General features: G+C 36.4%; 1 protein-coding gene across 1 annotated transcript in view; it reads right to left on the reverse strand.

The window, feature by feature from the left end:
* The window catches only part of ITSN2 (intersectin 2), a 123,130-nt gene that overhangs the window by 42,685 nt on the left and 53,415 nt on the right, over positions 1-27,030 (reverse strand). Inside the window, exons 14-23 of the mRNA XM_036263503.1 lie at positions 25,294-25,434; positions 24,197-24,284; positions 19,556-19,695; positions 18,475-18,555; positions 8,382-8,518; positions 6,280-6,416; positions 5,172-5,269; positions 4,597-4,772; positions 4,184-4,328; positions 1,398-1,594 (exon numbers count right to left, since the gene is read on the reverse strand). Coding sequence (XP_036119396.1) covers positions 1,398-1,594; positions 4,184-4,328; positions 4,597-4,772; positions 5,172-5,269; positions 6,280-6,416; positions 8,382-8,518; positions 18,475-18,555; positions 19,556-19,695; positions 24,197-24,284; positions 25,294-25,434 — 1,340 coding nt within the window. The remainder of the gene's footprint in view (positions 1-1,397; positions 1,595-4,183; positions 4,329-4,596; positions 4,773-5,171; positions 5,270-6,279; positions 6,417-8,381; positions 8,519-18,474; positions 18,556-19,555; positions 19,696-24,196; positions 24,285-25,293; positions 25,435-27,030) is intronic.

Below are 27,030 nucleotides of genomic sequence, written 5' to 3' on the forward strand. Positions count from 1 at the left end.
ATCATCACACACTTCTAAATCTAAAATTCCGTGTCAGTCTGAAAAGTAAATTTCTGCATCTGAACTAAAAATTGATACACAGAATCTCAGCACTGAAAAGGCTTTTAAAGATTATTTAGTGTCTTCTTTTCATTCAATCAATTAGAAAACTGAAGATCAAGTAGGTTTTTCCATAAAAGCCTGGAAAAAAGAGCAGAATCAGAGCTTAAGCCTCTTGATATCCAAAGACCAGTCCCTTTTCTTTCTTTTTTTAACTCTCACCTGAGGATATGTTTTTTGTTTTTTATTGAGAGAGGAAGGGAGAGAGAGAGGAAGAGAGGAAGAGAGGAAGAGAGGAAGAGAGGAAGGAAGGAAGGAAGGAAGGAAGGAAGGAAGGAAGGAAGGAGGGAGGGAGGGAGGGAGGGAGGGAGGGAGGGAGGGAGGGAGGGAGGGAGGGAGGGAGGGAGACACCGATGTTCCATGCACAGGACAAGGCTCCAACCAACTGAGCCACCCAGCCAGGGCAGACCAGGTCCTTTTTATTAAATCAGATTGCTTTTCTATTTAGGTCAACTTCAACATAAAACACAAGACATAGCTTGCCATAGCTGTACTAAAGTACTTTTTGTATTAAAGATGTTTGATGATCTGACTCCCTTATAGACTGGGAATTAAAGGCCAGAGACCTTACCTAGTTTCTGCTTTTTGTTTATTTGAAAGGACATTCATTTGCTCCTCTCCTTATTCACTAAGTTAATATGAATGAGTAGCTACTACACATTAAGATTATACTAGTCGGTGCTTACTTTTATATTTAAATATTAAAAATGATTCCAACAACAACAAAAAGTTTACACTAGTCAGAAAAACTAAAAAACACACAAATATTTTAAAAGAAAGATGTGGACCCCACCCTCCTGGAGCTTATGATCTAATAAGGGATATGGGGAAGCAAGTAAATAACAACAACAAAGGGTATGTTATGAGCAATAAGAGGTGATCTTCAAAGAACTCTGGAGGCCCAGAGATGGAATGCCCCACTCTGGCGAAGGGGAGGCTCTCAATAAAGATTTATTTAAGTATTGACAATTTAAAGTAAAAAACAAGAAAGAAATGCTCCAAAGGAAATGAAAAGTAACCTTCCTAAGTGACCTGATGGTACAAAGAAAGCAATAGATCTAAAACTTTAAGTACTTTGAAAACTTGAGAATTCTGCAATAGCTGGAATAATCAATATTCTAAAACTGGTACAAAGATCTGAATGCCTTTTTTCGCTTTAGGAAAGACCTTTCTGGTATTCAAACTCAAGCATAAACTTCTTGTTTTACTGCATAGCTAGTCATACTATGGCTGATTCACCAGTGAAAACACCAATATCACACCTAGTGTGAACACACAAAAATGCTTACTCTTCCTACCTCACTTCACTCCCAGGGATTATTTTGACATAAGATTTTGGAAACCATCCTCTTCCTCCATGCACCTCTCCAAACCACCAATTTTCTTGCTGCTCCAAGACAGTAATAATATCATGTTTTGAGAAGTTCAAGTGGTTATCTTTCTTTGCAGTCCAGGAACAAAGGGCCTGTGCTTTTAGGTTTTCTACAACCTGTCCCTGTGAATACAAAGCCACAAAATTAAAAAACAAAACAATGACAACCATCATTTCTGTTTCCTAGTACAGTAACATACTTCCTGTTCAGACAGCAGAACAGTTTGTGTGGTGGTGACTTACTACCAATGATGATGTAAGATAACCTTAATCTACTGACTTAAAATTACACATGGCAGACAACCATCTGAGTAGCCTTCTGTTAAGTTAAAGACTGAATTCCTACCATTCAAGGAAACATCTTGGCATTAAGTATCAATGGTGTGGAAGGTGAGCACTGGCTACTCTACATGTAATAGAACAAATAAATGAAAAGGGAAGAGTTACTGCCTTTTCCCTCCTCCGGTGTCCAATATCTCCTCACTGCAGTGGATTCAGTTGAATCCACAGAATGGAGATGTGGTTGTACTCAGCCTCTCTCCACTTTTCTGCTTCCTGTCTCTTCTTTGTATTCTTATTTCTGCTTCTTTCCTTCCTCTCTCAGAGGAGTGGGTCTGTTTGGTTAAGAAGGCTAACCTCTTTACCTCTGCTCTAATCTTGTTATGGCTTCCCATTTTTTTTCTTTTTCTTTATTGAGTTTAGAGAGAGAGGAAGGGAGAGAGAGAAAGAGACAGAAACATCGATGAGAGAGAACACCAACTGGCCGCCTCCTGCATGCCCTCCGCTGATGATCGGGCCCACAACCTGGGCATGTGCCCTGACTGGGAATCAAATCGGCAACCTCCTGGTGCATGGGTCGATGCTCAACCAGTGAGTCACACTGGCCAGGCTGCCTTCCCATTTTCTAAAAATATTGTGTAACATTGTGACATTGTGAAGTTCTTCTCCTGAATCTTCCATCTCTCTACTTTTCTACTTACTTCTTCTTCGAAATTCTTTAAAGAAAGAAGAGTCTTAAACTTACTTTCCAATTTCATCCCTCAATCCATTCTAATTTATGTTCTGAACCCATTATACCACTGAACCTCTTTTTGACAAGATCACTGATAACATCGAAGCCAAAAGATTCTTCCAAACCTTATTTTCTCTGATCTCTGAACAGTGCTGACATAACTAAAACCCTTGTAGTTCCTGAAGCTCATTCTCTGGTGATTGATGACTCCTCTTTGGTCCGGCCCCTTTCCTTTCCTGTTTCACATGATTTTATTCATGCCTATAACTTCTCAAATCTGTATCTTACTTGCAACTTTATCCCTGAGCTCCAGACTTTTAAATCAAACTGCCTATTGGGCCTTTCTACCAGAATGTCCTTAAAACAGATAACTAAGTTGCAAGTCTGAAAAATAATCATGTTTAGAACCCACCAAACCCACTCCTCCTACAATGCCTACCCAAGACATGATTATCACCACCCTTTCAGATACTCAAAAGATTCTGAAGAGGTATCTGTAACTCCAACTTCTTATTTTCTACATTCGATGGATTGCCAATTTTATGTTGATTCCTAATACTTTAAAAAATCCATCTCTTCTATACATTTTCATTACTGTGGCATTGGTTCACCACATCAGCTCTTATTACTTAGCTATTGTAATATCCTCCCTTACCTGGTTTCATTCCTTTGCTTCCTTCCACCAATCTGGCCTCTATACTATACCGCCAGAGTTATCTTTCTAAAATATACATCTCAACTCCTTTCTTAGAGATGTTTTGGGGCTTTCCACTGCCAAGTTGCTTAACATGGTATTACACGCTTCACAAATCAACCTCAACCTCTAGCTCTAACTTCACTTTTCTTAACCCTTTCTCTATGAATCCTGTACTCTAGCCACACTATAAACAATTCTTGTTTCCTGCAAACTCCTGGTGTTAACATGCCTCAGTGACTTTCCCCAAATTGCTCTTTCACAGGAATACTTTCCTTCTCTGTTGGGTGACATCTTATTTTCAAAAATTCTACTCAAATACCTTGTCCTTTGTGAAGTCTGCTCTAATTCCTACAGATTGAATAAGATGCTCTCTCTTCTGTATACCACTCAAGACTTTGTAGAATACGTTTATTACAATACTTCTCATACTTTATAGTTATTTATTTATGTCTGTCTCATTAGATTATGACTTCTTAATGGCAGGAACTTTTTCCATTAAATTTCTAGCACATAATGAAATGCCTGGAACCTACAAGCATACAATAAACATTTTATGAGTGAAGGTGAAATCTATAGGACTCTATTCTGATGAAGTCTGCAATTTCAAAAAATAATGTTAATGTAACAATGGTTGTGACAGTTACATCTAAATCGGAGGCTAAATATATATAACACAGTTCCCACACAAATGACTTATTTAGGGGGGAAAAAAAGGCCCCGTCTAAATTTTTTCTTACAATAACAACAAATTAAGAATACTATAATCTGATTTGTAAAAAATGGTATTTTGAGCTTAAGACTCTTAGCTGCTAGCAACTTGATACTATGAGAATGAATTGTTGAAAAATCTCTAAGTAATAATTTCTTCAGATCACATGTGAATGATAAGAATGAAACTAAATGCTACAAACTCTGGTTAAACAAGTAAATGATGCCTTTGTACAAAAATCTTCATCTATTTTATATGAATCAGGAACAATGTAAAAAAATTAAAGATACGTACCTGTCCATGAATAGGTGACACAGATCCAGGGGACACAGTGCGAGTAAAAGCTGATTTTTTCTGCCATGATGTGTTAACAGTTAGGTTTGAAAAAGATACATTTTGATAATCAGTCACTGATGCTGGCTGATTTGAAGAAAGTGATCTGTAAATATAAAATTTTGATATAAGTATACCTAATTGTTTAGAATCTAATGAACCACTACCAACGTATCACCTTATATATAATATACATGATGTTTAAACTCAATTTGTGGAAAAAAAGAAATGTTTTAATTACTAAATTTCAGTACTAAAATTGGAACTGGAGATACTCTTGGAGAGTCCAGTAAGTAGCTGGCTGACATAAATACATATTAGGTATTCATACATTTGCAGAACTATATAAACTCCATTGTTAACTAAAGACTTACTCAGAAGAAGTTGAGGTAGCAGATAAAGATACTGTAGGAGGAAGTATGGCCTTCTTAGGAGACACTGATTTTTCACTTGATGGCAGTTTTTCTACATAGTTGCATGGAAACCAGCCAAACTTTCCTTGGAAACTACCATAAAGCCAACCAGGTTCTCCTGTGGTTTTTTCATCAACCTATGGAAACAAAAAGAAGGGTTAACAGTGTTTAGAAGCCACACATTTACCATGGAAAGAGATGCAGACTTCAACACAACCATTGCGACACTGCAAGAGTCAATCTGATAACCAAGATGTCAACTAAGTGGCTAATGGGTGGGTAGTATATACAGCACGAATATGCTGGACAATGGGATGATTCATCTCCCACCCAGGACAGAGCAATTTCATCGTGCTGCTCAGAATGGTGTGCAATTTAAAACTTATGAACTGTTTGTTTCTGGAACTTTTTCCATTTAATGTTTTCGGACCATGGTTGACCAAGGGTAACTGAAATCACAGAAAGTGAAACTGTGGATAAGAGAGATATTACATTGTATTCAGCTTATGAGGAAAAAAAAAAACCTTGTTTCCTACCTGTATTATATCCCCAGAATTAAAACTCATCTCATCATGGCTCCTTGCTTCAAAGCGATATAAGGCTCTATAATTCACCAAATCACTAGCTGGCTCACCTAAAGAGAAGATAATTACCATTATTTGCTACTTTCATGCATACATCTTTGCTATGACTCAGTAAAGAACACTTAAAAAAGAAAAACCGTATGATGAAAATCTACTTGTACAGTGTTGTTAGGATTTCAATATCTTGAAGAGTCACAGAGTCGCTACAAAGGCAAACAAGGATGTCCATGTTAAGTGAAGCTGGAGGCAGTGAAACAAAGATAACTCGCAGGTGTGCCATGCGCAGGGGTCTAAGGGAGTGGTGGCGGCTGAACTGTGCGAAGTGAAAGGAGACTAAGCAGCGAGAGGCTTAGTTTTATCTGTGAAGTCAGAATATAACAGAAAAGAAGAGCATAAAGAGGGAGGTCACAAACGAGAAGATTAGCAAGTAAACAGGGCTGACTGAAGAAAGATCCATACATTTATTGTTATGGCTCTTAAACAAAAGAAGAGCTCACAAATACACTGGATTTGATAAGATTAAAAATATTTTACTTTGTTCATTTGTAGAATAAATGCTTTAGCTTATAAAATTTTCAACATGTTACATTAATAAGGATTTAATAATTTATACATTCAAAAGAGATATAACAATAACAACAATAATAAAAGTAGTTTAAGGAATGGACTGTGAGGTATATCAAAAACAAAGTGTAAGTTTTAATATTTTTTTAATGTGCAAAGACTTAAAATTTTATGGTTTCATTAAAATAAACAGTTTATTTACACAGGTTGAATAAAATATTTAAAACTGTTTATTTCAATTATAAAAACTATGTCATGGTCTGTTCAAAGTTAGTGACGACAACCTTCTTTTCTCAATGTTGTTTTAAGATTTCTATCCTCACTCTGTTTTAATATACAGTTCTCATCCAAGATTAATTTAGAAAAAAGTTTCTTTCTGAATTTAAGACAATCATGCTTTAATTTTTCTTTTTTTGCCTCTCATCAGAATCTTTTTTTTTCTTTTGTTGCTCTGTCTCAGAAAAACCAAATCTTTTATTTTTATTCTTATCCTTACATCGTTTCTCCTCCGTTTTCTTTTCCTCTTCTTGAACTTTTTCTTGTGTCTTTTCTTCCTGGAGTCGCTTTTGTTTTTCTTCTTCCTCCTTTCTAAGATTTTCTCTCCATAAGTTTTCTTTTCCTTGCTTTGCTTTCCTTTACATGAAAGAGAAAAGAGTTTGTATAAGGTCTTAAATTTTTTTTTGAACAAAATAAAAATAGATCTTGCTCCTGATAAACTTAAGAAATATTACATATTTTTAGATATATATTTATATGTTACCTTATATAATTAAATATTTATTATACACCAAAGAGATGTGAGTAGCAGGGTATGGAGAAACAGAATGAAGGGGGAAAACCAATGAATTAAGAGAGGAGCCTTGGACCAATGGATGAGCTGGGGAGGAGGACTGACAATTTCCCACACACTCAGATTCTTTCCTGTCAGCCAACCTCCTCAACCCCCACCACCACTCCCCGAAAAGAGGAAAAGAAGAGAAATGGAACTCTATCTAAAAATCCTGTCTCAATTTCCTTCCCTTCTCTCCTGATTCTGCATGAGGACTGCCTTCCAGCTCTTACTCCTATCACCTAGCTAATCCCTGTGTTTAGGATTTAGTCATTGCTGTGGAAATAGGAAATGCTTCGGATAGACTATCTACTTTTTATATTATCAGTTCAGTCGTCTTCTTTTTTTTTATCCTCACCCGAGGACATTTTTCCATTTTTTTGTTCAGACAGAGTGGGAGAGAGAGGAAGAGAGAGAGAGAGAAACATCGACGTGAAAGGGACACATTGAGTGGCTGCCACCCACACGACCGACCAGGGCCTGGGACAAACTGCAACCGAGGTACGTGCCCTTAGCGGGAACTTAACCCGGGTCTCTCTGGACCGCAGGCCGATGCTCTAACCGCTGAGCCAAACCGGCCAGGGCTCAAAGTCTTTTTCATTCGTTAGATAATATAGCATGTTTCCTCTAGAAGTCCGTGCCCGTGTACATGTTTCTATGATGTCTGATAGCTGCTGCTTGGTTTCTAGCTAGTCAATATAATTTGTGATTAGACTTAGTTCTTTTAGTATTAGAAGACTCAACATAGTTCTTCCTTGCGCATACCTTTATGAAATTACTAAGAGGTGGAGCTGTCACTACTAAATTTAGCAGCTGTCTCAAGTCTCTGCACACACTACCAGGGGCAGTGAAGACTGCGGCTGGATCCATCCTGGGATTTACAGGCATTTATGCCCCACCAATATAGAAAACTTGACTTAATTCCACATCTCTATTCCTATAATTCCTGGAGAAATTTGGAAATCCTAGATAATACCAAAGTCTGAGTCATCAACCTTTTCTCCTCAGCCCCAAATTGTCTTATTCTTTTTTTAAAAAATTGATCTTAGAGGAAGGGAGGGAGAGAGTAAGAGAAAAAAACATTGATGTGAGAGAGAAACATCGTTTGGTTGCCTCCCGTACTCGCCCCAACCAGGGATAGAACCTGCAACCTAGGTATGTGCCCTGACTGGGATCCCACAACCTTTTGGTGTATGAGACAATGCCCCAACCAACTGACTCACCAGGCCAGGGCTATACCTATGTTTTCTTGTCAGATCGGCAAAAAATATATTTTTTGGTGTCACAGAATTTTAGTAATTAGTAGTTTACATGTGCCATGAGATGAAAGAGGCTGAATATCGCTGCTCTAAATAAATGAATGTTTCTATGCTTCAGACACCACACTGTCCTACTTCTCTTTACTATAAATGGAGGCAACTGATACATCTCAATGATACAAAGAGAACAGCACAACATGGAATTCTACAATCTTATCACTCTACAAAATTAAGTATTTAGTTTTTTTCTTTCATTTTTCAGGTCTGACTCCAACCAAAGTCCATATTTTACAGTAACATTGATTACTGTAAATTCAGTCCATAAAAGAACTGAATTTCTAAACTTTATAATTTAATTAGCATCTTAACATTTTATTAATATTTATTAATTTTATTAGCATTTTATTTATCCTTTATTCCCACTTAAATTTTCAGTCAAACTAGAGATATAGGTAACAAAATTAGAATCCTAATAGCAATGTAGTATAACAAATTTATCAGCTATATTACCTTACAGCCTCATCTTCTAGTTTCTTTTTCTGTATTAGCTCTGACCTTTTTCTTTCAATTTCCTTCAACTTGTTACATTTGATCTTATGAAGTTGTTCAAGGGCTAACTGCTGTGTATTGTAGCTTTTCCTCAGCTCCTAAGGAGAAAATGAAAATAAGTCAATTAGGCCACTGATTTAAATATTTTTCTTATATAAGGTGTCATTTACATTAAAAGACAAAAATCTTAAAATAAGTTAAAGTAAAAATATTAAAAGTTTAAAAAATCTCTAAATGATTAAAAAATAACTGAATATAATATATATTTAAGCCATGTAGCCACTGAGGACAAATACCTGTTAAAATCATCTACTTTTGTATTAATTCATTTCTAAGAAAGACAGAATCTTTACAAGCCAATTCTTTGATTTGGTACTTCATATTCAATATAAAAGCAGTGCATTAAAACTATGGGGAAGCAATTTGCTTGTTATAACATTTTAAGAGAAATTTCATTCAGCCTTATTTTTGATATATGTAGTTTAATTCAGTACCCATAACTTTTATCCAACAAGGTCTTGAACTAAACACAGAAAGAATTTTTAAATAATTTTGTCAAGAATTAAAAATAATAAATATCTACATAAAACCATGACTAGAATGAGCCAAAATAATGAAAAGTATTCCAAACAGGAATTGAAATAAACAACTGCTTATTGAGCATCTAATTCAATGCAAAGTCCTATAAAGATTCACAAAGAATCCAATCCAAGGCCATCTGACTCCCAAATACAGTCTTTGCTATTCAAGACTTCTGAATTTCAAGGTAGAGAAAAGTGCCAAAATGTAGGAAATAGATAAGTGCCTTAGCAGAAATTTGCGATCGTCTGTTCAACATTTATTTTCTTTCCCACTTCTAACAGCACCTTTCCTCCTTTTAGGAAACTGATCCCCCTTCTATGTGGCTTTGATGACTGTCAAATCCAATGCTCCCTCACTGGGCCTAACCAATCACAGCACCTCACCTCTCTGGCCGGGATAACTGGTCCAAAAGACATGCACATTTCCTGGGATTCAGACATACTGAAGAGGAGAGAAAGAAGTCCTTCTTTCTCCAAGTTCATTGAACTGAGATTAAGATCAACTAGGAGCTGCCCCACTACCAAGTAATACCATCAGGGACAGGAATGAAGTTAACACAGGAAAAAGAGAAGCAAAGATTAGGGACAGAGGTGTAGAAAGAAGAAGTACTGGAGGAACTGAATCTCCAATCTCATTCTTCAGTGTCTAGGAACTGCCCCTGACCAGTAGCACTCCCACTAATTCGGTTAGTGGTCCTAGTATTCTTCCAATAACCACTCTCTTTAGCTTAACTATTTTGAACTGAGTTTCTTTTACTTGGAATCTATAGAATCCTGAACAAGACAGCAGAAAAGGGCTGGAGTAAAACAGAGGAAAACTAAAACAACCCCCCCCCCCCCCAAAAAAAACCTAAAGGAATTAAAAGAAGTGTCATGGCAAAGGTGGGAACTTAGTATTTAGATAGAATGTTTCAGTAAAGAAAATGTTGGACATCTACCCACATACAATAACCAACCAATCAACCAAACAACAACAAAAACAAACTCTATTTCTTTTCAGAACTAAAATAATTTATAGGTGAACCCTTTTAACTTGACTGAAATGGTAGAGCTGATCTTAGAATAGTGTAGTGTCCAGAGTCTGTCCAAAATGTCTGAGATCAAGACTTGCAGCTTAAGCCAGTAATACAAATACTGCATTCATAGGGAAGTTTCCACACATCTCAGCTTCTACAATTCTCTTTGTTACACCCTTCTCTAGATTTTATTGAAAAGAACAGTGGTTAAAAGCTGTAAAGAAGCAGTGTGGTTTAGTGATATGGACTCTAGGAGCCTGGGTCTGGAATGACTGCCAAGGTCTGCATCAGGCTCTGTCAGTGACTAGCTGAGTAAACCTAGGAAAGTTACTTTAGTTTTTTCATCTGTAAAATGAGTTACTGTACATGCCTCATAGCATTGTGAGGATTGAATGGGTTAATATAGGTAAAGTGCTCATGACAGAGCTGGGCACAAAACTTATTATTGGCTGGAATCATAAATGAGGAGAATTTTAAGTTTAAAAGGAGAGTAAAAAGGAGCCAAATCTGATCTTAATATAGCTGGCTGCAAGGTTAGCCCCCCAACTTAACCTTTAAAATAATGCTACAGGTCGTCCTTTTTCAGCCCCATTCCTTCAGTGTCTGAATTGATGGACTTCCTTGTGTTCCCCAAAGCATTCTGTGCATTCCTCTATAACAGCCAACGTCTTCTATCATTGCCTCCTCCACTGGAGTGAGTTTCTTGACAACAGGACATCCTTCATCAAGGTATCCCTACCCAATAGAGAGCCTGCTACAGTGTAGATATTTAATTAGTATTTACTGGATAAATAAAAATGCATAAATAAGTCTGTGCATATTAATAAGGCTTGAAGAGCACCATAAGGCTTGCCAAAAACATTTCCTCTAATTCATATCATTGGATTCACTCCTCTGGGTTAAGTCACTGCTTCTAGGAGGTCCTGGGTAAATATATCAGTTAACTAAGAACAAGTACACCAATTGGCACTTATAAACAGAACTGTTCTGTCTTAACAGAATGACAGATTATCTTTCTTGTGTTAAGTTCTCTTCTATTCCTAATAATGCTATTAAGTTTTTCATTTTAAAATCACAAATATTGTATTCAATTTTATCAAATACATTTTCTGCATCTAATGAGACGAGCATACCATTTTTTTCCTAATCTGTTTATGTGGCAAATTATAATAAAGATATTTATATGTCAAATCATATTTGCATGGCTAAGATAAATCCAACTCAGTCATTAGTCATAATGAATTATCCTTTTAATAAATTTTTGCATTCAACTTTTTAAGATTGTTTAGAATTTTTGCCTCTGTGAAACTAACCTATAATTAATTATTCTTTTTTTTTTTTTTTTTTTTTTTTAATCCTCACTCGAGGACATTTTTCCATTTTTTGTTCAGATAGAGCGGGAGGGAGAGAGAGGAAGAGAGAGAGAGAGAGAGAAACATCGACGTGAAGGGACACATCGAGTGGCTGCCACCCGCACGACCAATCAGGGCCGGGGACAAACCGCAACCAAGATACATGCCCTTAGCGGGAACCGAACCCGGGTCTCTCTGTACCGCAGGCCGACGCTCTAACCGCTGAGCCAAACCGGCCAGGGCTTAATTATTCTTTCTCATACTGTTCTTATTAGATTTTGATATGTTAATGATAGCTTCATATAATTGAGAATATTCCCTTTATATTGTGAAACAGCTGTATAGTTTGGAATTACTTGTTCCTTTGGTAAAAACTCTGGGTCTGGATTCTCTTTTAGGCAGTCAGTTTTCCAAATTGCAATTTGGTAAATTTTATCTTCATTTTTATATTTATGTGCAGAAATCTGTCATAATAGCCTCTTATTTTTTAATATCCGCAACATATTTAGTCATGATTTCCTTTACACTTCCAATTTTCTTTCTTCCTTTTTTATTTTTAGAGAGAGTGGGAGGGAGGAAGGAGAGAGAAACACTGATTGGTTGCCTCCCGCATGACCCTGACAGGGGCCGGGAATCAAACCTACAACCCAGGCACATGCCCCAGACCAGGAATCAAACCTGTGACCCTTTGGTACGAGGGTCTGACCACTGAGCCAAACTGGCCAGGGCTCTACTTTCTTTTTAAAATCAGTCTTGCCAAAGTTTCATTAATTTTATTAGTCTTGCCTTGGCCAGTTTGGTTCAGCGGTTAGAGCATCGGCCCACAGATCAATGAGTCATGGGTTCGATTCTGGCCAAGAGCTCATATCTCGGTTTAGGTTTGTCCCCGACCCCCAGGTTCGTGAGGGAGGCAACCTGTTGATGTGTCCCTCTCACGTCGATGTTTCTCTCTCCCTCTCCCTCCCTCCCTCCCACTCTATCTGCAGATAAATGGAAAAATGTCCTCTGATGAGGATTAAAAAAAAAAGTTATTAGTCTTTAAAAGAGTCAAATTTTGGACTTCTTTTTTCTTTCTTTCTGTTTTGTTTAATCCTCACCTGAAGACATTTTTTCATTAATTTTTAGATAGAGTGGAAGGGAGGGAGGGGGAGAGAAACACGATGTGGGAGAGATACTTCCCACACGGGGGCTGGGGATCAAACCTAAACCTGCAACCCAGGTATATGCCCTTGACCGGGAATCAAACCCAAAACCCTTTGGTCTGTGGGTGGATACCCTAACCACTGAGCAACTGTCCAGGGCAAATTTTAGCTTTCTTGATTCTCTGTATGAAATGTCTGTTTTCTGTTTCATTAATTTCCTTCTACATTTTTTGCTTGATTATGCTAGTCCTTTATAGCTTCGTAAGATGAATACCTGTACCTTATTAATTTTCAGCTTTGTTCTCTTAATGTAACCATTTAATGTCAAATCCTGACTTATCTGGGTTGAATTTCTGCTCTCTCACTAGCTGTGTGACCTTGGGCACTTGTGTGCACCTAATAATACAGCCTCAAAATTTATTTAAAGAAAAACAAAAACAGAAGGACACAAATCCATAATCATAATAGAAGATTTTATCATACCAATCTCTGTAACTGATAGAACAAGCAGATGAGAAAATCAGCAAATCCAATCATCTTGTCTTTACTCTTCACAGGAGGGCCACAGATTTCTCAAAGGTTTTTTTTTTTTGTTTGTTTTTTGTTTTTTAAAGAACTCAGGGGGTCCAGGAACAAAATTAATCTTTACTTTCACTAACCTCTATCTGAAATATAGCATTTTCTTCCATTCTAAATAGCAGCAACAAACCATGGTAACACTATCTGTACTTATGATATTTTCCACCAACAGAAATCACAGATATTTTCATATTATAGTACAGATAAGTTGATATGTACATATTTTATACATCTTGAGTTCAAAATTATGGCATTATTATGTCAGTAAATCTTATTTAATTCATTAATATAAAAGTACATAATTACTATTTCACATATTTGTTTTAAAAATATATTTTGTGACTCATAATTAATTTTCTTTATAATCTTATATATTTCATTTTATATATTTAAAACATGATTCTGAGAAGGGGTCCAGAGGCTTTATCAAACTATTTAAGAGTCTACGACACAAAAACAGTTAAGAACATCTAGACACAAACATTTATAACCCATGTTGTTGCCCAGCAGCTCTTTAGGTCCACACCTCCTACTATTTTACCACATCTTGGAGAGTTTCCCAAGGGAGACCGAAAATTCTCTGATAGAAGGAAGGGAATACTTATATTATGGGTATGAAAAATGTTTTCTCTTACATCTAGTATATAGCTTATTAAAGTTTTTACTCATAATCCAAAAGACTAGTGTTCCTGATCCCCAAATTAGTTAGCCTGTATAAATCAAAATCTCACCTTGCCTTTTCTCAATTCCTTGGAAGCACAGGTTAAGAAGAACCTAACCCACTGGATATTCTACTGACAGATTCTACTTTCCCTCTAAGGAAAAGCACCTCCCCAATCATTATCCAAAGTTAACAGTGGTGACTTTCCAACACATTGAAGATATTTTGGAGATTCACAATAATCCCTTTCCTAATAACAACAAAATATTTGTATAGCACATAACAGTTCACAAAGCACTTCCATTTAATCATTGTGAGACTGCAAAGAAGGAAGAACAGATACTGTCAGCTTACTTTTGTAAATGAAGCAAGCAAAGTTTGGAGGTTAAATGACAAATAGTTACACAACTAGCAAGTGGCATGGATAAGACCAGAACTCATTTCTTTAGATTCTTAGGTCAGTATTTTTTTCATTGTTCCTCATTGCTAAAGATACAATATTGTGTGAATTTCCTTAATGGAATAATGGCCTATGAAATGTGTCATCTTTTAACCCACTGCCTTTGTTATTTGTCTTACTGTGAATTGAGCAAAAGAGTAAAAATCATCACTGATCTTCTACATGTCTATTACATGATCCACTAAAATAATTTCTTAAGATATTTTTAAATATTATACTTGTTTTATCATTAGTAGCCTAAAGGAGTGATCAGATGCTCTATTATCCCAAAGGGTCATAAAATTAGAACTAAGTACATATCTTCCTTCAAGACCATCGGGACCAATTCCACCTCACCTGCCAGTTGACCTAGCCTTTCTAATCATTCTTTACCACCTGAATTCTCAGCTTTTTAATGCTGCTTATCCTTTGATCTAATCCAATACCCCAACCTTCCTCTCATCAGACCTCTCCATTGCCCTAGAACTTCTTAGTGGTCAGAAAACTTTCACATGCCACCTGTCTTCTCTGAATGGAAATCCCCTCACCTCCTTGCCTTTGGGGCTGATCCCTCATGACAATGCCTTTCTTCTATTTCTTTCTCAGTTTATTATCACATATTCCACTAAAATTAGGGTCAGGTGGTAATTTTAGTATTTTTCCTTGCTCTTTGCTGCCACTTACAGACATTATTTCTCCTCACTCTTACAAACTCCGTGTTTTTCCCGAGGCTCATACCATCTAGCAACACCACTCCTCCCCTTCCTCTGATTTTTATATATTGATTACTGATTGTTATATATTGGTCACTGATCCACATTCACTTGTCTTAACCATTCTCCAAATCTTTGATATCCACATAGATAACCTAATCAAAACCTCAACTCTCAGGCAGATCTCCCTAACAACGACCTCTTTTACTCCATATAATCCATTATTAACATTATTATACCCTGAATCTTGTCATCATCAGAAACAGAATTACCACTGATCAAAAATCCCATTCTTCAAACATAAGTTCTTATCCTTCAAGCTTTTCTTATACCTAGGTACATCCATTTCAACAGGTTTTCAAATTCATTCCGACCCAATACCCCAACCTTCCTCTGATCAGACTACTCCATTGCCCTAGAACTTTTTATTCAGACCTCCACTCTGTTGACCCCATCATGCTCTCTCTTTTTTTTTTTTATCCGTATCTCTTCCTCTCCTCACATCTCTTCATGTTCAATCCATATTTCAGAGTTCCTCTTTATCATAATTATTGAGTCAGGGGTTATAAGTCCCTTTTCCCTTCCTCTTTGGCCAGGTCTATTAAAACCTCAAACCTGCCTAAACCTATGAACTTATTTCATCAGCCTTCTTGGTGCTTACACCTAAGCAGCTTAAATTGGTAGAGAAAAATGATAAAATTAGACATGCTGTTTTCAATTTAAATTCATGACCACCAACTTCAAACAGGCATTCAACATTGCTCAGCACATCTACTGTTTTCCTCTACTAAGCTTGCACCCTCCATCCCCTACATCTCTCTAGTGAAACTTCCTACTCTTCCATCCATTCTCCTCACTACCAGGTAGTAATATTGCCTCATGAAACCATCAAACCAGATAGAACTCTCTCATCTTTCCATCTCAAAATCAATAAAACTTCTTGCATCTGCACCCATCTTCTCCAGTCTAATTTGAGTTATTCCATGATTTCAGTTGCCCAGGAAGATTCCTTGTAATGGTCTTACTTCCGTTAGTCTTGAAGCGATTATCCACCAACAAATTTAATTGCATCCACATCCATCTTTTCCTCTGTGTTACAATGGAAGTCTCCTTTTTATCGAAACCTTCCATTTATGTGCTGGATTATCTTAATCTGATTCCCTAGGGACTTTGCTCTATCAACCACCTATTATATATTCAGTCTCACTCTCCTCTTCCCTCCCGTCCTCTCTCCTTCAAATCTGTCTTCCTTCCTCCCTTTCTTTTGCATTTAAAAAATAGCCTCCACTTAAAGAATAAATTACATGGAGTCAAAAGTGTTCCTAAAATGTGAAATACATGGTTATCTGCTGTTTCTTGACTAATTTCATTCTATTTTTTCCTCATAAACTCTACAGAATAACCCTAAATACTACAAATTTTCTGACTGAGACCATTCAAAATCATCTATTTATTCAACATACATGTATTACCACTCACAATATTCCATGTACTAGGGTGCAGGTAACTTGGTAATGAAATATTTGGCTTGAGCAATCATCTTTAAGACACTGAGTTGGATATGGTTTCTAACCATCCATTTCCATTCTTTTGTCTTAATAGAAACTATCCCTTCACCATGTAGCCATATGCCTCATAGAACGCTGATACCACCTCCAAGGCTGGCCCTAGTTTTTTTCCTCCCCCAGCTCTATTCAGGTATAACTAACAAATAAAAATTTTATATATTTAAGGTGTACAACTTGATGTTTCAATATACATATATACTGTGAGTGATCACCACAATCAATCTCATTAAAGTAGCAATCTTCTCACAGTTCTCTCTCCCTCTCTCCTCAGTGATAAAAACTTTAAAGATCTACCCTCTTAGAAAATTTCAAGTATATAATACAGTGTTGTTAACTATAGTCACCATGCTGCTATACATTAGATCCCAGAGCTTATTCATCTTGCATAATCGAAATGTGTACCCTTTGTCCTTCAAGTCTTTCCTCCAAAAACCAAAGTTTTCCTTTGACCTCATGCTCTCTTCACTCTCCTCTTAAGAGTTGTTCACAGTCATTCAACCCTTCCTCAACTCCCATTCATTCCTGATCTGCTGCAATCCAGCTGCTGCTTGGCACTCAACTGAAATGGTACTTTCGAAAGGTCTTCAAAAGGTCTCTTTGTTGATATTCAATGGATATTTTTTATTACTATGTTAATTAATTGCTCTGTATCACTTTGCCATGATGATTAAAGAAGGACTCCATTCTTGCTTTCGGTGACACCACAGCCAGTCTCCTGACAGTATAGGTCTCATCATCTTTTAGTTTTCTAATTGCCCCTGATGAAAGTATCAATAAACAGTGAAAGGCTGGAAGGCAGGAAGCAGAAGGAAGAAAGTAAAAGAAGAGGTAAGAACAATCTGCTGGCCTGTGAAGAATCAAATGCTAAGTGAAGAATTAAATTTGTATGTGTGAGTATAGGCAAGTCATCACCAAACCCCATTTTACAGATGAAGAAACTTAGGTTTAAATTTTTGTATAATCTGTAGCAAAAGTTATAAAATCAGATAATCTGACCATTAATGATATAACCATAAAGGAAAAGCTGATGCTGTCTTTTCAATCTGCTCTATCTTTTTAGGTAACAAACGAGCTCTATTTATCACATTCCTGTCTTCACTGTGCAGATGTACAATACTGCCTCACGCCATCCACTTTAGTCCCAAGTAGAATGTAGTCAAAATGTACTACGGTCATCAACTAGTAAATGAAAAGCATCATTTTTAAACAACAGTAAGTCCTCACTTAACGTCATCAATAGGTTCTTCGATTTTTAAGTGAAACAATGTATAAAAAAGAACAATTTTACCACAGACTAATTGTTATAAACAAGAGATAAGTTCCTATGGCATCTCATCAATGTTATAACAAAACAACCTTAAGTAAAACATTATTTGAGGACATGCTGTATATTAAAACAGAATTCACTGAGTATTTTAAATACTCATACTCTATATATGACAAAGTGAGCTATTTATTTATACATGTGATTTAAAAACATTTTTATCAAAAGTGCAAGCACACCTAAACATGAAGCCTGGTGACTAGATGTAATGTGACTAAAGCTGTCCCTGCATTATTGGTTAAGATTTTTCGAAACAGCTTTATTAGGAAGCAACTCATTATATACATGATATAACCTAGCCCTAGATTTCAGAAAGTAAAAGTTTTATTTTAAACAATGATTTTCAGTGATATGGGTAAATGATTTAATCTCACATTCCTTTAGCTTTCTTTTTAATTTAATCAGTAATCATCCAGTCAGTTAATCCAACTCACAGGAACGTCATAAGAAAACCAGGTAATAAAGGTTACTCTGGGCAACCGTACTGATTTCTGGCATTAGACTCAAACAGGCAGTTAGACAGCAGAAGGATATTTAAGCAAGCAGAAAGAAAAAAGGTCTATATTGTATATGTTATTTCAAACAAAGATACTCAGATAAATGCAAAGAATAGTCTAGTTTTAAAAAAAGAAAACAGTAAAAGTAACTCAAAGAAAAAAGCTAGATATTAGAAAATAACCTTAAGTAAGAGGAAGAGGTTGTTGAGACAGCTTAGCAGAGACAAAAGGCACTGAAGAACAGAGTCATCCATATTCCCACACTGTAAGATAAGGCAGATAAAAAGCCAATTAAACTATGTACAGATTTTTATAAAAATAATGTAGGGAAGTTAACTTGGCTGGCTTGTCCGTCCATCAATGACAAATTATTTGGTTTAAAAAAAAAAAAGGGGGGTTTTCTACCTAATATACACTTGTGTAAAATGTACTAACAGTATACACCTCAAATTCTCCTCAACTGAACACACATGGTCTCTTTTCTTCACTTGTTTATTCTAGAGTTGAGATAATGTTATTCTAAATAAGTTGGCAAGATAAAAGTCACATAGCTGCCTGAAGATCTATGTAATACTTTATGCTCTGAAAACTTTATGCTCAGTTAGAAGAATAACAAGACTTCTTCATAATTGGAATGATGTCGGGTTTTTAGCTTTTAACGTCTTCTTTCATAGGTATAGTTTCAGTATACAACTAATTCCACACAGAATGATAAGCATTCAGTATATATTTTGGACTTCTGCTCTGCACTGCAGCAAATAATGAATCATACTTATTTTCATGCAAAGGTTATAGTGCCAGAGTATGTTTTAGATTTCACTGATTATTGCATTATTTCACAAAGGGTAATTAAATTAAATTGTAACAAAAACACAGAAAGAATTTAGTGTGTTAGAAGAGCTTCTACTGCCAGGATTATTATGAATTTTCTATATTCCCCATTTTGGAATTTTGCCAAAGATCATGCTGGCAGAGATCAGTTCTCTAATACTGACAAAGGCAATTATTTTTAAAATGTAAAAATGCCATCAAAAACTGAAAACTATGGTACATTATGTATTTAGTTACATGACACAATGCTTACATCTATAAAGAACATGTAAAACAATCTTGCAATTCCAGTATACCTAAAATTATAAAATAAATTATGAAAAAGTACTACCTATAAAAATACTGGCTTCACTTATACATTCTATTAAATCAAAATAAGAAAGGTAAGAAGGCAGCTAACTAAAAATGAATATAATAGAATATAATAAATACCTTTAGTTGATTGTTAAATGAATCCATTTCTGATAGCTTAGATGCAGTTTCTTTTTCAAGCGCATCTAACTGTTCTTTAAGTCTTTGGCATAATTCTTCCTTTTCTAATGACTTTTTATGGAGTAGATCGATCCCTAAATCTGAAATACAGACATTACTCAGTTTACATTTGGTAGAAATTCCTGTGTCTTCACAAGTGAACGACATCTGCTGTCTGGTCAAATAGGTGTAACTAGAGAAAGACAAAGGATGAACATGTATACTGTGTATTACCTGAAGAGAAAAAACTCAGTGGTTATTCTTCCTTTTCAAATCATATCCTGGGAAGATCTTCATATAGAAATGTGTAAGCATTGGTTCTGTACTCAAAAGTACCAAGCCTTGAAGTGACACTCTACTTGGATTAAGGTGTTTCACAGTCTGATCCTTACGCTCTCCCTCAATACAATGGGCATCATTTTTGAGGTAATGGATATAAAGCCATTAGTATAGAGTCTGGCCCACAGTAAATACTCAATTTAAAGTAGCTTTCTATTTATTCTTAGTGCTTCCAAGAATAGGGAAATATTCAAAGCAAGGACTCAATAAATACTACTAACTGGATTATTTGGTAATGTTACTTTGGGAGGTAAGAACAAAAGGCTTAATTTTATATAATCCTTTCTTACATAGGCAGGGATGGAGAAACTAGATGAAAATAAATTATATGGATTACATTACAATAAGTTAAAATAGAATTCTTACTATCTATTTAAATACATAGTTAAACTTTATTGTATTGTTTAAAGTACAGAAATCTAATAAAACTATAAAAATAGCCTTGGCCGCGTGGCTCAGTTGGTTGAAGTATCATCCAGTTCACTGAAAGGTGGTGGGTTCTATTCCGGTCAGGGGTACATACCCAGGTTTCAGGTTCAATCCCCAGTCAGGGTGCGCACAGGAGGCAACCAATAGATGTTCTCTCTCACATTAAAGTGTCTCTTTCTCTCCCTTCCTCTCTCTAAAATCAATAGAAAACAAATCCTCGGGTAAGGACTAAAAAACTATAAAAATAATTTTAAAAGCTAGTGTAAAATGAAATAAAGCATATACAGTGAAGAGTAAAAAAAGTACCCTTCATCTTAGCCCCCAGTTTATTCCCCTTAGGCATTTACATTTAGATATATTCATAATCAACATTTATTTCCATAGGGTTTTTTGTTTTTTTTTTTATCCTCACCCGAGGACACTTTTCATTCTTTGTTCAGATAGAGCAGGAGGGAGAGAGAGAGAGAGAAACATCGATGTGAAAGGGACACATCGAGTGGCCGCCACCCGCACGACCAACCAGGGCCGGGGACAAACTGCAACCGAGGTACATGCCCTTAGCGGGAACCGAACCCGGGTCTCTCCGGACCGCAGGCCGACACTTTAACCACTGAGCCAAACCGGCCAGGGCTCCATAGGGTTTTAATGGAATCATATTGTCTACACTGCTCAATAATTTGTTTTAAATTTAGTAACATCTTATCAATCAAGATATATAAATCTAGCTTCCACCCACCAATATGTTTATTTTCAAGTCTTGCCTAATGTTGCACATTTTCTTTTCTATGTGAATTTGTGAATTATCTTGAAACTTGCATTTAAAGAAATCTGAGAACTGAATATAAGGATGAATTGGTATAGAATAGACATCTTCACAATACTGAGCTAGTTGATTCAGGAATATAATACGTATCTAGTTATTAAAAATCTTTTACGTTTTATAAGTACTAAATGTTTATAACTGTACATTTCTTTATTCATAACAATAAAATGCTAATGTAAATGAGACCTTTTTAAATAATATTTTCTAATTAAATACTTTTGATATATATAATGTTACTGATTTTTATATGCTGGATTTTTATAAATCCAGGCACCTTGTCAAATTCTTTTATGATTCTAATAGCTTTCCAGTATTTCAACAAAGATTTAACCATTAAACTACACTTCATCTTTATGCAAGGCACTGCACTACATTCAATGGCAGGTACGAAAGAAGGATAAGGCATGGATCCTATCCTCAAGTAGTTAGAGTCTAAGTTGAGAGATAAGCAATGTGAAAAAATAACAGTTTATATACAATTTTAGCGCTTTTCAAAATGAACACCATTAATAATGGATATATAAATACTGAATTTGATTGTATTGTATTTATCTATGAGCACTGTATTAGGTAACTGAAAGAGAGAGAGACAAACATGGTACCATATCCTCAGGTGAGGACTAAAAAACTATAAAAATATTTTTAAAAGCTAGTGTTCACCTTTCAGTGAACAGTGGGCTTCAGAGTCAGACAGACAAGAATTTGAGAACTACTACTACACGCTTTCAGGCAACTACTTAATCTCTCTGAGCCTCAGTTTTCCCAAGCTTCACATAACAACTACCTCACAGGGTTGTTGTAAAGATGAAAGGAAATAATACATGAAAACTGCCTAGCAAGGTTCTTAGCACATGGTTAGTAATATTAAATGTATGGAGGGAGGACTCTAAGAGATATAGAGCACTTTGCAAATCCCAAATTAGAGCTTCCTTTTTGGAACCGGACTACGGAAATAAATTAGTTAATTAATTAATCCCGAATAGGATCACATTCCAGAGAAAGAGTAGCTCTACCAGGTCCCCAAGAAGACATATTCTACAACCCATTTCCATCCAAATACTAACAACAATGATAAAGACGATGACATACTTTCTGCCACTGCACAGATCCTGAGAGGTGGCTCATCTGCCTCTGGAAAACCCATGGAGGGGTGAGATGGGAGCTGATACACTTTGAACAGCCAAGAAAAAAATCATGTGCAAGAAAGACTGGCTGAGAAGAGATATGGACATTTAATAATTGCTTCTCAGGTACCAAATAGGTAAGCTTATTTTGATATTCCTTATAAAAAGCAGTGGTTGATTAAAACTGTACAATTTTTTACAAACTTCAAAACATGATTTAATCACTCTGGAAGGTGGGGAGACATAATAAGAGTCGTTCACAGTAGTTCTATTCCTGGTGTTTCTTTCATGTAGTAAAGGGCCTTTCAATAGCACAATATTCCAGCTTCTTTCTCATCCCCTTCACTAGTTGGTGAAATCAAGATAAGGACCTGCGTATAACAGTCTAGACCTTTGCTTTTTTGGACTGAGCTGCCCACAGGAAATGTGCATTCTACTTTGTTCATGCATCCAATGTTTTATAGGTGCAGCTGTTCCGTTCACAGATAAGCCCTGCTGTCCAGTATCAGACTTCTCAACAATGAGGTGACATTTTGACCTTTCATATGTCTTGTTCCTTTGCCTTATTTCTCAATTTGTTGAGAACTTGGGCAAAAAGAGTAATGCTAATAATTGGACCTCCCAAGCAGCCAAAAATGTAATAAAGAGCCCTGGAAGGGAAAGACTGACATAGTCAATGGGAAACATTTAGGATACTTTAGCTAGTTCTAACATAACATTTGCAGACTGACTTGACTTTAAATAAATCTTTCTGCTACATTTTGCTACATATTGACAATTCTATCCAATGCAGAGATTTTTTTTTTTTTTCCCTTCAGTTTTCTGGTTGGGACTTGAATCAAGAAAAATGTCACATTCCCAAAAATTATCTTAGCATATTTTGTTCTGCAGGTGTGAGAGGGCCAAGTTAGTAAAATTCTTTATGTGAATCACAGAGTTAGATGATACCAGAGGTCTGGGAAGATCATGCCATTCTGCCTAGGCCTATCACTACTACACATTATCACCCTAGAATTCCACAGGTTTAGCCACAGAGTAAAGTCCCCTCCCACAGTTCTTTACAATTCGTGCAGGATTTGGCCAAAATGCACATACAGTCTTGTATTAGAGCAGCAGTTCTCAACCTGTGGGAGTTACGACCCCTTTGGGGGTCGAATGACCCTTTCACAGGGGTCACCTAATACCATCGGAGAACACATATTTCTGATGGCGATTCATAACAGTTATGAAGTAGCAACAAAAATAATTTTATGGTTGGGGTCACCACAACATGAGGAACTGTATTAAAGGGTCACGGCATTAGGAAGGTCAAGAACCACTGTATTAAAGCCAAACCTAGATCTTGTTTAATTGTAGTCTAGCATTTTACTTGATTGATGGTTAAAATATATAAATAAAATCTAATCAAGATAGAAAGACATACCACGATTATTACTTATTTTATTTTTTTTAATCCTCACCCGAGGACATTTTTCCATTTATTTTCAGATAGAGTGGAAGAGAGGGGGAGAGGAAGAGGGAGAGAGAGGAGGAGGAGAGAAAGAAACACATTGATCGGTTGCCTTCCACACTACCCCAACCAGGGCCAGGGACCGAACCGCAACGGAGGTACGTGCCCTTGACCAGAATCAGACCTGAGAGTCTTTGGTCTTCGGGCCAATGCTCTAACTGCTGAGCCAAACCGGCCAAAGCTATTACTTATTTTTATCTCTTTTTATTAATATAAGGCTCTAACATCTGTGATATTTTTCACATTAACTTGAAATTTTTAGCTACAGACAAAAATGTTATTTATAACATAATAATGCTGTCTTAGAAAGTAACAGAATATACTGATACAGGCATTCAGAAAAAAAATAAAAGGTAAAACAAATCTTAGAGACTTACCAGGTGTATTACCGAGCTGCATGTTTTTAATTCTTTCATTTAATAATTGCTTCTCAGGTACCAGATAGATAAGCTTATTTTGATATTCCTTATAAAAAGAAAAAGTAGTGTTTGATTAAAACTCTGTAATGTCTACACATTTTTTACACACTTCAAAACATGATTTAATCACTCTTAAAACTTAGTACAGGAATAATATGTAGTTTTAAACTGCTCACAACTTATGAATAAACTAGAATAGAAGTACATATGATTGGAAATATAAATATTTAAACATAAACCCATTTATGAATGACTGGCTGAAATTAAAAGGTGTGAAGAAAGCCTTTCTTAATGGGTACTCCTGGAAGCCATACAAGTTTCAGCACACTGATGGATGACCGTGGGCCCAAGCTAAGAGGTGCCTTTGGCATCTGCACTAAGTGTTATATGTAAGCAGGCCATGACACTCTGGAATACATAAGTGTATATCAAAGAGGGACTAAAAACTCAGGGCTAACTAAGGAAGCAGGTTTAAATCAGATGGGAAGTATTATTTGGTCCTTGTCTCTGTCTGCTGTGACAAAGTGAAAAAATAGCTGGTTAAGTGCCAGTCCATATAAGAGACATTTGGTAAGAGGACTCTAGAGATATGGAATGCTTCCAGTGTCCCTATTCTGCAAACTATAGTAACCGAACTGGATCTTAATGCACAAGTAAAGAACAGAATAACCAGGTCCCTGGGGGACATATTCAATACTCTCACCACAATTCTGAAAAGAATAATGTTATGTCAAAATTTCCTAAAAGTAGTAGCACTAACCTTAGTTTAATATGTGTACTTATATGTATATTTATTTAAAACTTAAAACACAAAATAATAAACGTCCATTTATGTATAAATATTAAGCAGAACTTAGCCAGAAGTCTACCAGAGTTTTAGGGGTCTATAAGCTTCCTGATATTATAGACAAAATTGTGTATTTTCACATCCTTCTGGGAAGGTGGTCTATCAGAGACTCAAAGAGGTTCTTAATCACAAAACCAAAACCATTCTATTAGGAAGAATTATTCATTACTGTTCATGCTTAAGGACAATTCAGCAGCAAAGGACTTACCTGCAGTTCTTGTTGAAGCTGCTTGATTTCCATAATTTCCAGGTCACACTGCTTATCTAGAACTTCCAGCTCAGTCTTTTGAGTTTGTTTTCTGAGTCGGACATCTTGAAGTCTGCCTGAGATCTGCTGATGTTTGCCATTCTATAGGAAGAGCATATAAATATATAGTAGCATAAAATGCTAATAGAAAATGTTATCAGAAAAACATTTTATTTAAATTTTTGAGTGTCATTTATTCTCAGTTTAAGATAAATGTCTAAAACCAAGTGGAGTATGTTTTTGAGTTGTAACTTTTGATTCAAGAAAATTGTTAGCAAGAAATACACCATTTTCAGAGAACAAGAACCCATATATTAGGATGAGAAAGCACAAATATAACACATTAATTTTTTTTCTGAGTTCAGCATTGAGGCATTATTTAAAATATTGAAATAGAGACAATCTCAAAGAATAATGAGGAATAAATGCTACATGTGGAATCACCTTCTTTTTTTTTTTCCAATCCTCATCTCAGGATATTTTTCCATTGACTTTCTATAGATAGAGTGGAAGGGAGGGAGGTAGAGAGAGAGAAAACATCAATGTGGAGAGACACATCAACTGGTTGACAGGGCGGGGATTGAACCTACAACCGAGGTACGTGCCCTTGACTGGGAATCAAACCCGTGACTCTTCGGTCATAGGCCGATACTCTAACTGCTGAGCCAAACTGGCCAGGGCTAGCATTAGTTTCTTTGAGTTTTTATTTCCACCCTCAGTGCTACCATCTCATTTCCTCTAATCAAAGTCCTGGAGGGCTTTTTTTTTTTTTTTTCCATTTTTTTTTTTTTTTTTTGTACAGAGAGAGTGGGAGGGAGAGAGAGGAAAGGAGAGAGAGAGAGAAACATCGACATGAAGGGACACATCGAGTGGCTGCCACCCGCACGACCAACCAGGGCCGGGGACAAACTGCAACCGAAGTACGTGCCCTTAGCGGGAACCGAACCCGGGTCTCTCCGGACCGCAGGCCGACGCTCTAACCGCTGAGCCAAACCGGCCAGGGCCTGGAGGGCTTTTTTGGCTACAATTCTCTTTTCCTATAACAATGATCCTTTTTCCTTTCTTTCTGAGAAGCAGTAAAAAAATAGAGAGTAAAGATTCTCAGTGAAAGCTAAGAAGAGGGTTGAGGAGTTATGGGCTGAATTGTGTTTCCCCAAAATTCGTATGTTATATCCTAACCCTCAGTACCTCAGAATGTGACTGTACTTGGCCTTTAAAGAGGCAATAAAGGGTTAATTGAGGTCATATGAGTGGGCCCTAATCCAATCTGATTGCTGTCCTTATAAGAAGAAAGAAAACTGGACACAAAAGAGATATCAGAGAGGCAGAAGCAGAGGAAAGACCACGTGAGAGCACAGCAAGAAGGCGAACATCTGCAAACAGAGAGACTTCAAAGGAAATCAAACCTGCTAACACCTTGATCTTGAACTTAGAGCCTCCAGAGCTGTGAGAAAATAATTTCTGTGGTTTAAGCCATCTGGGGTATGGTATCCTGTATGGTAGTCTTAGCAAACTAATACAGTGGGATGTGGAGAAATGAGACCCATGGGTGATCAAAATTTCATATTTAGGAAATACATGCTAAAGGAAAAATGCTCTGTTCATCCTAGAGCTCATGTTATCTTCTTCAGCATGAATAAGCATAGGCTCTGTACCTTTTCAGATGCTCCACAAAAATGTATGCTACTGCTTGGTACA

The sequence above is a fragment of the Molossus molossus genome, unplaced genomic scaffold, assembly GCF_014108415.1.
Source record: "Molossus molossus isolate mMolMol1 unplaced genomic scaffold, mMolMol1.p scaffold_m16_p_15, whole genome shotgun sequence".
NCBI classification, from domain to species: Eukaryota; Metazoa; Chordata; class Mammalia; order Chiroptera; family Molossidae; genus Molossus; species Molossus molossus.